Here is a 15,986-nt window from a genome sequence, read left to right on the forward strand (position 1 = left end):
GTCTATGCAAGATTTCCCACAACGTTTTTGAATTTTGTTTTATAATGCACTTCACAACTTCATAACTATTTGATGATGAGTGTTGAATGGATCAAATGTGCGTGTGTGTGTTTTGACAGGTTCTTGAACTGGTTTGACTTAGAGTCCATGACAGTATGTTACTGTGGATTTATTTATTTTTTGTGCGCGAATTTTCGTGGATAGAGAAAAACTTGCATATTCGTGGATATTTTATTTCGTGGTTTTAATAAAGTCTGCATGCATTCATAAAGAACATTTGTGTTTCGTTGAACATTTAAATTCGTGGTTCTCCTGTATCCAAGAAATCCACGAAAATGTGTATCAAACAAAAATTAAAGAATCCACAGTTTACTAAAGAAACTAATTCAATTACACAAAAGGTTCTCAATTTTTAGTCTTCCATTAGGTAATTTATCAATTTAATTTTATGGGGGAAAAATAGTTCATTAAAGTCATGTGAAACGAGTGACAGGTGAAAAATAATGCTTATCCAATTAAAAAAAAGCGCGTATATATCATAGACTTAATCTTCTGTGAACGATTTCATCATTTTTTACGTCCAAATCGTATAATCGTCAAAAATATTTATCAGGTTATGCTATGATGTGAAAATATGGCAGCTAATTAATTATCGTGTTTTAAAGCCGTAGTTTACCAATTGTCACCTTTATAGTAAACAATCAACACAAAATCATGATTATTGAGCACGTGTATAACATGTACAATAAGATAAAAGTTTATTTAATGCGGGGTTCACACATTGCCGATTATTGCTCCCGTTTGAGATCAGACAGCGATACGACACGAAAAGTGAAAAAGTCGGATTAGTATCCTCAATTATCTGGAATGTCCTATTATTGTCTGAACGCAGTCGATTTAGTTCGTAACAGATTCCTACTGGTCGGGAAGGGTCCGAATAGTTCGGCAAAGCATCCCGACAGTTAGGTGCGTCCCGTAACATTCGGGGAAACTCAGCCGATTTTTTCTAGTCGGATTACAATCGTGCCTATGTCGTGACAGATTCTGCTGTATCGGATCGAATTCCTAACAATGTTCTGTGTATTCGGGACGGTGTCCTGTGGAACGGGAATGATCTGGAGAAGTCCCGACAATAACAGAATACAATACGACTGAGACCAGGCAAAGCCGTTTGCAATTCGATAGAGCGGACTGTGATAGGATTACGTTCCGACAGTACCTGATCATCCCGATTCTGCCGACAGTTTTCGAACGGATAACTTCCGTCAGCGTCGGTTCACTGTCTTGTCACTATCTGATCTCTGTCGGATTACATTCGGTAGAATCGGGACGCAGTCGTGACAGACTCGGTCGAATTTTACCTGGCGAAAGATACAAATCGAATTTCCATCCACGATTCACAGGATCTTGATCAGACTTTTGACAAATTTTAATCGGGAATGGTCCTGTCAAGGACGGCAGTAAAAATCCTGAATGTGTGACCCCAGCTTAACAGACACATACATTCGTTTTGCGATCACCGGATTTTTACAAGAAAGGTCACATATGGAAGCAAACAGTTAAAAATAGTAAATTTCTTCTAAAGGACAAATTATAGAATTTTCTTGAGAAAAAAGTATATATACAGGTGTATTGTAACTAAAAAAAACCCAAAGTAACAAGCCCATAAGTCAAAAAAATTATATGTTTTTTTTTTTTAATTTGAAGTTTCATATGATTGCGGTAAAACAAAGCCTTTACTATTACCTGAACGAGTTGTTGCATCATTGATATCAACTGTAGTCACACTAGTCGGTTGGTCGATATCTAAAAACAAACAGGATATATATTTGTCATTTAATCAGGCCTCTTCGTGTATTGCTTAGTGTTTCGTTTAACGAGTTCATTTGGTTTGTTTTAACGGATGCCCATTGGAGCTCTACATATAATCCATATTTCAAAACAAGCGTTTTATAGGTTTTAGGTGTGTTTAAGCTTTGCATCTTACATAGACATAATTCCTGTCCACAACGGTACACCCGTTGAAGTAAATGCAAAGACGGTTAGTAAGAGCTAAGTCTTGATTCTTTGAAAGACATATGTGATAATTATCAATGGCCCAAAATAATTCCAGTTCTTAGAATACCATGGCCAGCAATGCAATTCAATATTAACAAAATTTCTCTCATTTAACATTTGATGTCGACATGCCTCATGTGCAAGTATATAAATGTGCAGAAAATTATGCTGCGGGTTTGGAAGAATATTATAAAGATAATAAATTGAATTTGTACAAAAATTATATCTAATATTATTGAAAAAGAGAAATATACATAATCAAAAGCTTGACAATTTATCAAATATGTAACAAAACATAGTTTTTCAAGTGTTTGCTTATTTTTAAATGAAAAAAACTGTATATTGTAGGGGAGAACAAATTATCAAGTATGAAAGTTTACAACGACATTAGACATATAACTAGTTAGAGTGCACAATTTTGAATATGTAACACCTTTATCATATCAATAACAGTAGACGGATGTTTGAACTATTGAATTTATCAGTTCTAGAAGAATATTCTTTACTGTAATTTAAAAATGTCAAAATAATTTTGAGTCTACGACGGCTCGTTTATGCAACACATGTTTATTCTCACCAGTTATGACTTTGAAAGAGTCATTTTGAATGCTATCCTCGGCCCTTTATAAATTCTCAATAGTTGATTCCTCGATGAATCGCCTATCATAGCAGTTTTCATGATTTTAACACACAATATGGACGTCATCTCTATTAGAGCTGCTCAAAATTATCTTTAACGGTGAATACTGAAGTTATTTATCACTTATTATTAATTAACGGTTTGATAGATATTCCATTCATTTGCTTTTTAAACTTTCTCAGTAATTTCATGTTACCCGGTGATGTATTACCAAACATTGTATGTTTCTTTTACATTTATGGTATCATAATAGTATTTATTTTATTTAATTGAGTTTTTGTTATTTTGCTTTCAAAATCAAATTAGATATATCAAATGTAGTTAAATTCAAATGTTTTTGGTTGTACCTTAACTTATCTGTTAATTACAATTTTAAAATAATGAATAGACATTTGATGTTTGAATTTTCCGAAAAACTAATGATTTTTTTATTCCAGGCATAGATTACCTTAGCCGTATTTGGCACAACTTTTTGGAGTTTTGGATCCTCAATGCTCTTCAACTTTGTACTTGTTTGGCTTTATAAATATTTTGATATGAGCGTCACTGATGAGTCTAGTAGACGGAACGCGCGTCTGGCGTACTAAATAATAATCCTGGTACCTTCGATAACTATTTACACCAGTGGATCGATGCCACTGATGGTGGACGTTTCGTCCTCGAGGGTATCATCAGCCCAGACGTCAACACTACGGTGATAACATGAATTTCAATTATGTGGTCATTTTTATAAATTTCCTGTTTACAACACTTTGAATTTTTAGTCTTATGAAGACGAAACGCGCGTCTGGCGTACTAAATTATAATCCTGTTACCTTCGATAACTATTGTTACATTAACATCATTGAATCAATAGCCCATATAATATCTGATTCGACAGATGTGGTGTTTATACACGGTTCCAAATGTGAATGGAAGAAACCATATATAATTTTTATTTTTTTCTGTATTGCTAATGATAAAACTACTCTTGAATACAAACCTTTAACTATATTTTCATCGAAACAAGCTGTTGATACAGTAAGCAGTTTTGAAAGTTGACTTTTTCCAAATGAGTTCTTTGAGAATATTCTTATGTTATATTTTTGACCCCCATTTAGGTTAGTCAATTCGAAACTTTGTAAATCGCTTTGTTTATCTGTTTCATTCACTTCGACCCTTGTCCAGTACATCTCATCATATTTTCTGAACTCTAGTACAAAGACACGTGACTTGACTCCGCTGAATTCAGACATCCATTCAATCAAAAGTTTCGTTTCAAATGTATGAATAACACGTAACCATTTTGGCATTTTCGGACGATCTACAAATTAAGTAATGTACACAATATATATATCTTGACCTATTATTGTTTAATTTGAACACATTGTGAGTTGGTTAGAGTCTAACTGGCACTCTTACCACATCTTCTTATTTCTATATTTTAAAGCTTTGAGTATTGACAGATAATGTAAATTTGTTTCCCTATTGTGTCTTTCTTATTTTCTTCAAATTCAACATTCCTAGATAATATGATAGGTTTGTATTATGCACTTCCACAATTATTTAAAGAGACATTCTCTTTGGAACATTGCAGATGATTTTGTAGCAACTGTCTGATGAGATTTATACAAAACTGTATCAATTCGTTATCGTAAATCACACTCATTATTTTAAAGCATATAACTTATGAAATTGTTTTTTTAATTGATTTATGTATTTGTTTAAATTAAACATTGATTTAGCGACGATAATCTGAACATCCGTTAAAACAAATAACAAAAATACTGATCGACGAGGAAAATTCAAAACGGAAAGTCCCTAATCAAATGGCAAAAAAAACCCTCAAACACATCAAAAGAATAGAGAACAACTGTCATATTTCTGACTTGGTAAAGGCATTGTCTTGTGTAGAAAATGGTGGATTGAACCTGACTTTATAGCTAGTTAATCCTCTCACTTGTATGACAGTCACATCAAAGCACATTTTATTGACAACGATGCGTGAACAAAACAAACAGACATGATATGTAGAAATGTATAAAATAGGGTTACAATGTTCCTCACTATACAACAAACTAATATATAACAAACTATTGTTGCGTCTTCAATTTTTGCCATACTTAAATTATTTCAAAGTGGTGATGATAAACGAAGCATCTTTGCCTTGTTTTGAATTCAAATACTTACACATGTATGGCAAAGGATCTGTCGAACTAATGTTGTCATAAGAATATACTTGTATACCGTTGCTACAAAATGTATGCATAGAAACAATTTTCATTCACAAGAAAGCTACTTAAAAACTGTGAAAAGATGGCAAGCTTGCAATACAGAATATAAAATGTCATAGAAACTTCAAAGAGTTTTGTGTTCACGAAGATTGACCGTAGACGAATTTAATGCTCTTGACGAATAAAGAGTTTTCCCAAAATTTTGTACTTTGAATATCAGATGTATTTGGTTTACTTATTGATTTTCGAGATTTAAATATCGGTAAACTACTATCGCTCTAATTAATTAAAACATCTACTAGCTTTTCAAAGTTAATTCACGACACCAGAATTAAGACTGTTTCTAAGACGATTGAGTTTCTATCTACGTTATAAACTCATGTGTGCTTATTGAAAACTATACATTACCATGTGTTTCTACTTACGCATTATGATTTAAAGGTACATATTTTTTGGAACGACAAACTATGTCCACCCAGGCACAATGTGGATCTTTTATACATTGCTCAATCGTTATATACGGCTCACAGTTTGTTACATTAATTTGACGCACTGAGTAGTCTGTTCCAATCAACAAAAAGTCTCCCTATAATGCAAATATAATTATCATAACAAATCACAGACGCATTAAACGGACATCAATTCATTAGACGTGTGTTTTTGCCATAAATATAAAGATATTTTCCACAATACACATGTAGGTTTTTCTTATTATCTTTTTCATTTCTATATATTTTTACATGGTCACTATAACATTGAAGTTTTACTTTTTTGCATGAATTTCATCTATGAATCACTGTCATTTGAATCTAAGAATCTATATTCTACTTATAACTCCTTTTAAGAGCTAACAATATTGTGTATTCATTGACTTAATTTGAGAGATGGTATGTTTGCTTTTGGATTTCAATCGGGTTTTTTTTGTGTTTTTTTTTTATTTTTTTTTATTTTTTCAAGGGTAATTGCTCTTTTTCTTTTTTATTATCTATTTCCTTTTTTTAACAATTAAATAATTAAAAATGAAAGACTTACAAAACTGACTAATGACCAGATCGCTTCATTCTTCGGTAAAGGTGAATAAGTATTTGACACGTAAGTATTTTCGTTTGTTGAAAATAATTTATAAACCTTTCCACTACCTAAAAATGACAAACAAACTACAATAAACCCTTTTGTTTTACTAACAGCAACTGTACGTTTCATAAATTAAGGTTTTGTTTTCATCAATCTTTAATTATTTAACATGTAAATGAACTGGAAACATATTGATATCATTGAGCTTTTACTCAAAGCAAGGCAAATTTAATCCCATGGTTTGCGTCTGTACTTTTGGTATGTGGAACTGCTTTGGTATTACCATCATTCTTATGTCAATCTAGCGTAATCGGATAGTATATTCATTTATTTTCTTATACATTTTGCAAAACCTTTTGATGAAAAAGTATATGCTGAAACCGGATAAGAATTGTGATTATACCATATATCTTTTAGAATCTTAGGGTTATTAATACATTTGTATCAATATGCCAATGGTTTCTTTGTCTCATATATATGTCCATGGCAGACATGGGGTAATTGTAATTGTAATCGTTAATCGGCTGTAATTGATTACAATTTCCCTAGTAATCAGTGTAATCATTAATCAGACAAAAATCTGATTACATGTAATTTAATTTAATCAATTTCTTTTCAAAATACCATGTAATCCTGATTACTTTTTTATTACATTCTGATTACAATGAAAATAAAATTCTAAAACTGTGTTTAATATGGTAATTAAATTAACCTCTTTGGTATTCATATTTAACAAATATCTAAGATGTTAAAATGGTTTGGTTTACTTTAAGCATGTAAATAATTTGTATACTTCAGTAAAAATTAAAGAAAAACTATCACAGTATTGAAAAGTCATCTTTAGCCTATGCAGAGACATATGATACAATTATGTACCTCTTGCCTTAGTAGAAGATATTGTACATATATTCATAATTTAACGATGTACATATTTAAAATATTTGATAATAACTGTTATAAATTTAGGTAATGCTTTTCTTTGGTTAATTCCCTCTATTCCCACTTTTTAAAAATCTGGTAAAAAAGGTAAACCCTGAATTATAATCTTTTGTTTATTTTGTCATTTTTGTCAACTTTGAATTGACAGGTAGGAGACTAATTAAGGTTTGTTTTTATTGCAATTACAAATTGAGTATAGCTGTAGGGAAATATATATGATACAAGATAAATCAGACATGAAAATTTATCTAATTAGCACAAACTAAATTAAAAGTTGGACAAATATGATGTTTAAACTGGACACGTAAAATGCAATGGTTTTTAGTATTTACATATTTTTTACAATTTGATTAAACATTTCTATTAAAATTTAACATAGTTTTTAACTGGTAACTGTATTTCATCCATATATTAACTTCCATAAACTGCATCTTGAAATACACATTGTCTGGAAGAGGTCAGAAGACAAACAGCAAACTCTTTAAAAATCTTTATTCAATTTCATTCAAAATAATTCAGGGATCAATGAAGATAAAGTGTAATGGATCATAACCAGTGACACAATGTTAATATATATATATATATATATATATATATTAACATTGTTAAAACGTCGCCTGAAGATTGCCAGAAGGCATGAAAGCGCTAGTGACAATATTTTAACGAACTGTTATTATTTGATGTGAAATGTAGTTTGCAAATTTAAAAATATTATTATATACATTCTGTACACCGTGTTTATTTACTTTTGCTATAATATATATATATATATATATGTTGCGAAATTTTGTGTTAATTAAATAGATGAAGTTTGAAGTTATCATTTTATAATGTATCAAATAAAAATCTATCTAAAAAATGCTATAAGTATATTGAACGTTTATTCATTCATATCATTCAAAATGTTTTTTTTTTTTTTTTAAATCCATTGAAATCAGATGTAATTATGATTACTTTGCCAATATAATCATTAATTTAATCAGATACTTTCAGAAATGATGTAATCATTAATTCAATTTATTCGTACTACTGACAAAGTAATTGTAATTTAATCAATTACATTGAAAATAATCAGACCCATCTCTGGTCCATGGTGCATCTGTTTTTATACATACTTGATCCTGCATACAACACAATCTCCGTCATATTCTTGTGTATTTCTAATGTATGTAGATGATCGTGCAAGACAAAGATTGGCTTTCCATACAAAGGCTTAACAGATGTGTGCATTAGAGGATGGTTGGCAATGAAGTTAAGAACATCTTCACTTTGACCCATTGAATCATTGATACACTGGAAAACAAATTGAACATTCGATTTGCTTTTGCTACCACATGGGTCTTTATTCTTATTGTAATTATTTACAGTAGATTGTGGTTGTATCCTTTAAAATGAACGAAAAGCCGAGTGTACAATTGGTTTCCAACTGGTATTTCTGATGATCGAAGAAAATTAGATGCATGTCAAATTAACGATGACTGTGTACTGGTACGTACAGCACTTGGATGGTGTTAACTTCTCAAAAAACGTGTATGGTGTAATGACGTATAGCAAATGGTGCAATGGTAGAAGTTGTATGGTGCTATGGTGCAATGGTAGGAGGTGTATGGTGCTAAGGTGTATGGTGTAAGGGGAATGGTGTTATGGTTTTATGGTGTAACATGTATGGAAGCAGCATCTCTGTTAACAAATTAATGTTATATGTAAGGTTTATGGTGCAACGGTGTAACGTGTATGGTGTAATGGCACAGGGTGTGTGGTGTAATGTTGTATGGTAAATGTTGTTATGGTGTATGGTGTTAGTGGGGATTTTACACCATCCAAGGACTGTATCTGGTGATTCCATCTATGATTGATAAACGTAATGTAAGTATTGTGTCAGATCTGTATATTTCAGTTACACAAGATGGCAAGCAATTTTGAAAAATTAAACATTGGACACACACTTACCATACCAGGTCTTGGTTGTGGTATATTTTTTGCCTCAGTCCAAAACGAATTTGGTATCACCTGTGTCTTAAATGGCCCATAAAATACAGCTTCAATTTCAGAGGTGTTAAAAGCACATATTACGGAGACTGGTGACTTGATTCTACAAAAGTATTTTATATTCTTTTAATATACTTGCAGGCAAAGTTACTGTCTTTAACCCATTTCTTTAAAATTCCGAAATATGAAGACTCCTTTATGACAATGGGCTGTTTTCTGTTCTTTTGTTGGGTTGTTGTCCCTTTGATCCATCCCCGTTCCATAAGAACTTTTAGAAATATTAAAATAGTGCGTTTATACATAAACATCAAAATAGAGAAGAATATTTAATCAATTGAATCTTTTTCTGAAAAAAACTTAAAATTCATCTACCAAGTTTGATATGAAATGAGAAATAATACAAAATGCATTTACTAGTACAATGTATACATTTCGTGCGTCTGAAGTATATATAGACTTCGATTGATGGTGAAATGTATTGAAACTTAAACATTCTAACTACTTTCTCCATATTCCTTTATGTTTGAATGAGATTGGGGCTCTGGTAAAGTTATTGTTTTGTGTTTTGTAACTTAATGTTTGTATCATTGCTATCCATTCTTTCAAAACAAAAAGATGTATTAAACTCTTTGGCATTTAGCATAATAGGCCATAGCATAATTATAATTAATGATTAACGTACAGAGATGAAGGTAGTAGCGAAAATATTTCGCAAAATCAACACTATAGTGACCTTGTTACAGTACAAAAAAGTTATTCCTCGCAAATGTTACCAATGTTGAGGTCATACTATAGTTATCTTTAAATTATATATTTATCAAACTTTAAAATTGTTGCTGCTACAAAGTGTCTGTTCCACCCCAAGCACTTTGATGTTCAATTTAGATTAAGCACATCTACTTTAAATTTGCAAAACGAGTCAATTTCGTATTTGATTTCCACTTCTGCTATGTTTATTCGAGCGCCACTGGTGTTTTTACATTCCTTAAAATCCGATATCGTCGATCTGTTTTATCAAGGTTGTCAAAACGCTTGCTAGTTTGTACTTACCTTGTCGTAAACAGGCCATAGAATATGCCATCTTTTTCAACTATGTCTTCTAAAATAATATAGAAACATCAATATGTGTTCTTTGATTAGATATTTAAGATTACACATGCAATCTGAAAAAAGGAAAAGATTATTTGAGTGGTGCAAACAGCAAAAATGTCAAATTTTAATGATGCAAGAAACACATTTTACCAGAAGTATGAATAACAATTATATAAATGACTTACCTGGAGAAATTTTTCATAGTTGGGGTAGTAGCGCATCAAGGGGTGTAGCTATTTGGTTTACAAAACAAACAAAATATAACATTATAAATGAATTTAAAGATCAGGAGGGACGTGATCTGTTAATTAATGTTGAACTAGGAGATAATGTCTATTCTCTTATAAATATATATGCACCAAATATAGCAAAAAAAAGATATGCCTTCTTTAAAAAAGTAAAAGACTGGACTCAAGAACATAGCTTAGGTCAAATGGGAGGAGATTTTAATGATATTCAAAAAATTAATGATACAAAAAATAAATAAACAAAAAACCAATTCGACAAACCAGTTCACGGGCTTAAAACGCTCATAAAATATTTCAAATTCATAGATATATGGAGAGATAAAAACCCAACACCAATTCAATATACGTGGCGTAGAAAATCAGGATTAGAAGCAACTAGAATCGACTTCTTCCTTGTAAGTAAAGAATGTAAATCACAAATAGTCAAAGCAGATATAAGGCCTATCATATTAAAATCAACAGACCATAACGGTATTTCATTAAAAATCAGAACTCAAAAAAGTAAACAAAGGAAAAGGATACTGGGAATTAAATTCATCAATACTGAATGATAGAGACTACTGTTGTAATATAGAAAAACTAATAAAATATTATGAAAAAAAAGAAAAAACGACAGAAAATTTAGGTATACTGTGGGATAACTTTAAATCTGAAGTTCGGGACATCAGTCTAGATTTTTGCAAACGTAAAGCAAAACAAAAAAGAGATAAAATTCAAACTTATGAAAACGACCTTAATAAGCTAAATACTAAATTAGACCAAAGTGAAAGTACTAATAATTCTGAACTACTTTCGCAAATTAATGATATATCTGAACTTTTAGATCAATTATACCTTGAAAAAACTAAAGGAGCTCAAATAAGGTCATAAGCAAAATGGATAGAAGAAGATGAAAAAAATACTGCTTTTTTCTTGAATTTAGAAAAATCAAGACAAATAAATAAAACTATAAAAGAATTGTGTGACAATAAAGGCAAAACTATAACAGACCAAACAGAAATTTTAAAAGAGGAAGTAAAATATTATGAAAAACTATATAAATCATCAAATCCAGATAAATTACATACTAAAGAGTAAATTCAAAATACTAAAATAGAAAAACAAAACTCTCAGATAAAGATAGTAATAGTTTAGAAGGGCTAGTGACATCAGAAGAAATTACAAAAGCAGTGTTTAAAATGAAACTTAATAAAGCAACAGGTTAAGATGGACTTACTGTAGAATTCTATAGAAAATTTTGGCCCCAAATTCAAAAGATACAAACCAAAGTATATAATGAGTCATATAACAAGAAAAGTTTGACCAATTCACAAAAAAAGGGGGTAATTTCATTGATCTTTTTTAAAAAGAATGATCCAAAATCTCTGGATAACTATAGGCCAATAACTTAATTAAATGTAGATGTTAAAATTCTTGCTTATACACTTGCACAAAGACTAAAAAAAGTTCTACCCAATATTGTTAATGCCGACCAGAAGGGCTATGTAAAAAATAGATACATTGGATTTAATATAATACAAATACAAGATGTCATTGACTATGCTGAAAACTTCAATGTTGATGAAGGAGCAATTTTATTTCTAGATTTTTCAAAAGCTTTTGATTCAATTGAATGGCTTTTCATGATACAAACATTAAAAAAAAAAATTGGATTTAAAAAAGATTTTATACACTGGGTTGAGACTATATACAATGGTATATCAGGGTGCATTGTAAATAATGGGTGGATATCAAACTCCTTTCAGATCTGTCGTGGAATTCGACAAGGATGTCCGTTGTCCGCTTTGATATTTGTACTAGCGGTGGAGGTATTAGCATGCAGAATTAAATATGAGAAAAATATTAAAGGGTTCCAAATTAAATTAAATGGAAAAGACTGTAGTATAAAAAATTGTCAATTGGCTGACGACACAACCATATTTTTAAAATCCAAAAAGGAAATATCTTTAGTCATGAACTTAATAGGAACATTTGGCTCATTCTCAGGATTAAAATTAAATAGAACTAAAACTGAAGGAATTTGGCTAGGCAGACTTAAACATACTAAAGATAAATTCGAAAGAATCAATTGAACGAAAGAACCTATAAAAAGTTTGGGCATTTATTTTGGCTATAATAAAGAAAACTGTAAAAAAACTTAATTGTCAAAAACAAGCTGATAAAATTGACAAAATCATAAACATGTGGTCAAAAAGAAAGCTAAGTATGCTAGAAAGAATAACTGTAGTCAAGTCTCTATCACTGCCAAATATAACATATATACATGTAGCAAGCAATATGATATTACCAAAAGATTTTATACAAAACATTAAAACTATGATATATAACTATATATGGAATGGAAAAAGAGATATGATTAAAGAGATAATTTGTCGCAAAATTATACGGAAGGAGGATTAAAAATGATTTGTATAGATACCTATATTTCAACAATTCAATTAAAATGGACAAAACAATTATTGTTTGAAGAAAATGATGAGCAAAATTGGAAGATAACTCCAAAATATTTTTTGAATAAATTAGGAGATAATTTTTTAATATTCAAGATGAATATAGCCAATATAAATATAATTGAAAAAGATATTATAAAACAAATTCCAGAGTTTTATATGCAGTTAATAAAGACCTGGATAAAAGCAAAAGAAAAAACTATACGAAAGCCTACAATGTTTTGGGAATTAAGGAAACAAATAATATGGGGCAATAAATATATTAACATCAACAATAAATGTTTACTGTTTAAAAACTGGATACAAAGCAACATTCTGGTTATAAATGATTTATTAGATAAAGATGGAAATAGAATTAATTGCATAAAAGTGTGGTCGACAGTAAAACGTTTGTAGGTTGTAACTTGTTTGTCAACGGCTATGATTTTATGCTCACCCAGTCTGTCAGAGGCCTTCCAGTGGGGATTGAAATATTCACTTGTTACACATTCCGATACATAAAATGAAACTTTCATTTTACAAAGCTTGAAAGGAATTTGTTTTAAATATTTATTATAATCATCACATACAACCGTGTAATTTATAAGAATAATAATGTTCAGAGATGATATTATTTAATAAAAATTAAAAAATAGGTTTATCCATTGTAAAAAAAAACCATTTAAGTTGATGGGGTTAATTCACAAAATATCTCATTGATTAAGAGCACAACTACTTCTACGGTGTGATCATTTAAGAATGGCCTACTATTTATTCAATGCGTATACATGTGGGTTTTGTTTGTGAAGAGTTCTGGATAATTAAAAAATCATTTGATTTCTTTGTTTAATACCATAAAACTATTCATTCTTTCAGATATTTGTCACTTTGCCTTATCTTCAAGTCCAACACAATTTCTCACGTTTCTTACAAAACTTATATTCTTGTGATGTATTCTCTTGTTGAAAAAAAATGTATAGATATAGATAGATATAGGAAGATGTGGTATGAGTTCCAATGAGACAACTCTCCTCCCAAGTAATAATTCATAAAAGTAAACCATTATAGGTCAAGGTACGACCTGCAACACGGAGCCTTGGCTCACACCGAACAGCAAGTTATAGAGGGCACCAAAACTACTAGTGTAAAACCATTCAAACGGGAAAACCAACGAGAAACGAAAAACACATATGAACTACATAAACAGACGACATCATGCATTGTAACTTTTAAAGCCAATTAAGTAAAAAAAAATAATCTGAAAGAACGTGTGATATCATATTAGGAAAATTGATGGTCAAACCATAACAAAAAATCAAGTAAAGAATTTTAAGTATTCAACCTTTATAGCTTGCTGTTCGGTGTGAGCCAAGACTTCGTGTTGAAGACCGTTTTTATTTATTTTCAAATTACAAAGGTTATTCCTGATTAGTATTTTTAATTATTTTATTTAGGCGTTTAGAACCTTTGGTGACCTCACAGTTTAAATTTCTATGATAAGTACGTCGTGAGCAGTGGGCATTACAGACGAACGTTCACCTAATTTTCCCCAGTCAATGGATGGCCATAGCTACACTGTTATGAATTTCATTCTATATCCTCAGACATCATACTAAGTAAACTAAAAAATAAGGAAAACTGGATAGCTGAGCTTACAAAACTGAAGAAAGCTATTCCAAAACAGTGGACCAATATCATCAAAAACTCTCCTTCTAAACATACACAAGTCAATATAAACACAAAAGAAAATCTGAACATCACAAACAAAAAATATTAAGACAAGAGATCAGAACTTTTATTGAAATAAGAAACGTTATAGGATATAAAATTGACGGACTATTAAAGCAATTTAATGAACTGAATGTCTGACTAGGACATAATAAATGATGACTGGAAAAATAATACCTCACCCAAATACAGAGATTATCAGTACTGTAATTTTCTTCAAACATTGCACAGGTATAATTACCTGTTTATCATATGTATATACATGTAAATATTTGAAATATTGAGATTATACTGTAATTTTTCTTCAAACACTGCACAGGTATAACTACCTGTTTGAGTATACATGTAAATTATAGTGTTCATCATTTGTGAGTTCAGATTTGACTGTATTTTCATACAACAGTCAACAGTTGTTTTTATATATATATTTTGTTATGTTTTAATGGTTATTACTTGTACTATATATTATTCATTTTTGTTGTGGTCCACTCATATTTTGTTTTACTAGTTTAACGTTATCCAAGACATAACAATCTATAATCTGTCATTAAAAAACTCAGAAAATGAAAATTACCTTCAGCTGATAAAATATCATCCGATTTTACTGTAGACAGTGTAGTTAGATTTTGTAAAACGCATTTGCATTTCAAACGAATATTCACAACAGAAAAAGATAATGGCATATCAGTAATCCTTTCAAAACAAATATTTTCGAAACATTTCCTTGAATAAAGCACTAATTAAGGTTTATGTACCCTTCTGTAGCCATTTTTGTACGAATTTTTCAAACCTCAATTGTATCAAAACTAAAGATATAATAAATAATAGAGATAGGCCATTTAGTACATGTTCCAAGGGGAAACTTGATGCAAAGCATTATTTTACTGTTTCATTGCATTTGATAGAAAAAGGGGATTTTGTGGCAAATAAATCAAGATTTTTATAGAAAATCCACAGCCTTTAATACAGAGATTTTTGTTATAAAATTTGAAACATAAATTACTCACTTGATTTTCTATGATGTGCTAGTGTTTATTTTTTACAAAAAATTCTGAGTAACTTGTAAATTCCAAAACACCTCGTGCTGAGTCACTAAAGTAGAGCGCACCCTAAAAGGTGTTCTTGATTTTGGCCATATTTATACTTGTCTTAACCAATAACTACATTTATAAACTTGTTTTAAGGAAATCAATGCTAGCACTGCATGCAATAATCCTGTATCTATCAGTCATCGAATTGCCAAATATGAGAGTACAAGGATAAAGGCTGTGAATTTTCTATAAAAATCTTGATTTATTTGCCACAAAGTCCTCTTTTTCTATTAAATGCAATGGAACAGTAAAAAATAATGCTGTTATTCATAGTATTTGTAGTTTTGATACAATTGAAGTTTTAAAAGTTCGTACAAAAATGGCTACAGGGTACATAAACCTTACCAGATTAATGTATATTCCATTTAAGCACTACACGTGTTATCTACCTTCTTTGTAAACAAAGAAACTAGTAAAGAAAATCATTTAGGCGAAGACATGAATTATATCCGGATTATTGAAAATTTGTGTACTAACATAATTAA

The 15,986-nt window shown here is 30.4% G+C and overlaps 1 protein-coding gene across 1 annotated transcript in view; it reads right to left on the minus strand.

Annotated features, from left to right (window-relative positions):
* LOC139521287 (uncharacterized) overlaps positions 1-15,986 on the minus strand; it is a 46,774-nt gene that overhangs the window by 16,019 nt on the left and 14,769 nt on the right. Inside the window, exons 10-17 of the mRNA XM_071314761.1 lie at positions 9,964-10,012; positions 8,875-9,016; positions 8,040-8,217; positions 5,944-6,050; positions 5,337-5,497; positions 4,868-4,929; positions 3,681-4,001; positions 1,747-1,806 (exon numbers count right to left, since the gene is read on the minus strand). Coding sequence (XP_071170862.1) covers positions 1,747-1,806; positions 3,681-4,001; positions 4,868-4,929; positions 5,337-5,497; positions 5,944-6,050; positions 8,040-8,217; positions 8,875-9,016; positions 9,964-10,012 — 1,080 coding nt within the window. The remainder of the gene's footprint in view (positions 1-1,746; positions 1,807-3,680; positions 4,002-4,867; positions 4,930-5,336; positions 5,498-5,943; positions 6,051-8,039; positions 8,218-8,874; positions 9,017-9,963; positions 10,013-15,986) is intronic.

This window comes from Mytilus edulis, chromosome 4 (assembly GCF_963676685.1).
Source record: "Mytilus edulis chromosome 4, xbMytEdul2.2, whole genome shotgun sequence".
Classification (NCBI taxonomy): domain Eukaryota; kingdom Metazoa; phylum Mollusca; class Bivalvia; order Mytilida; family Mytilidae; genus Mytilus; species Mytilus edulis.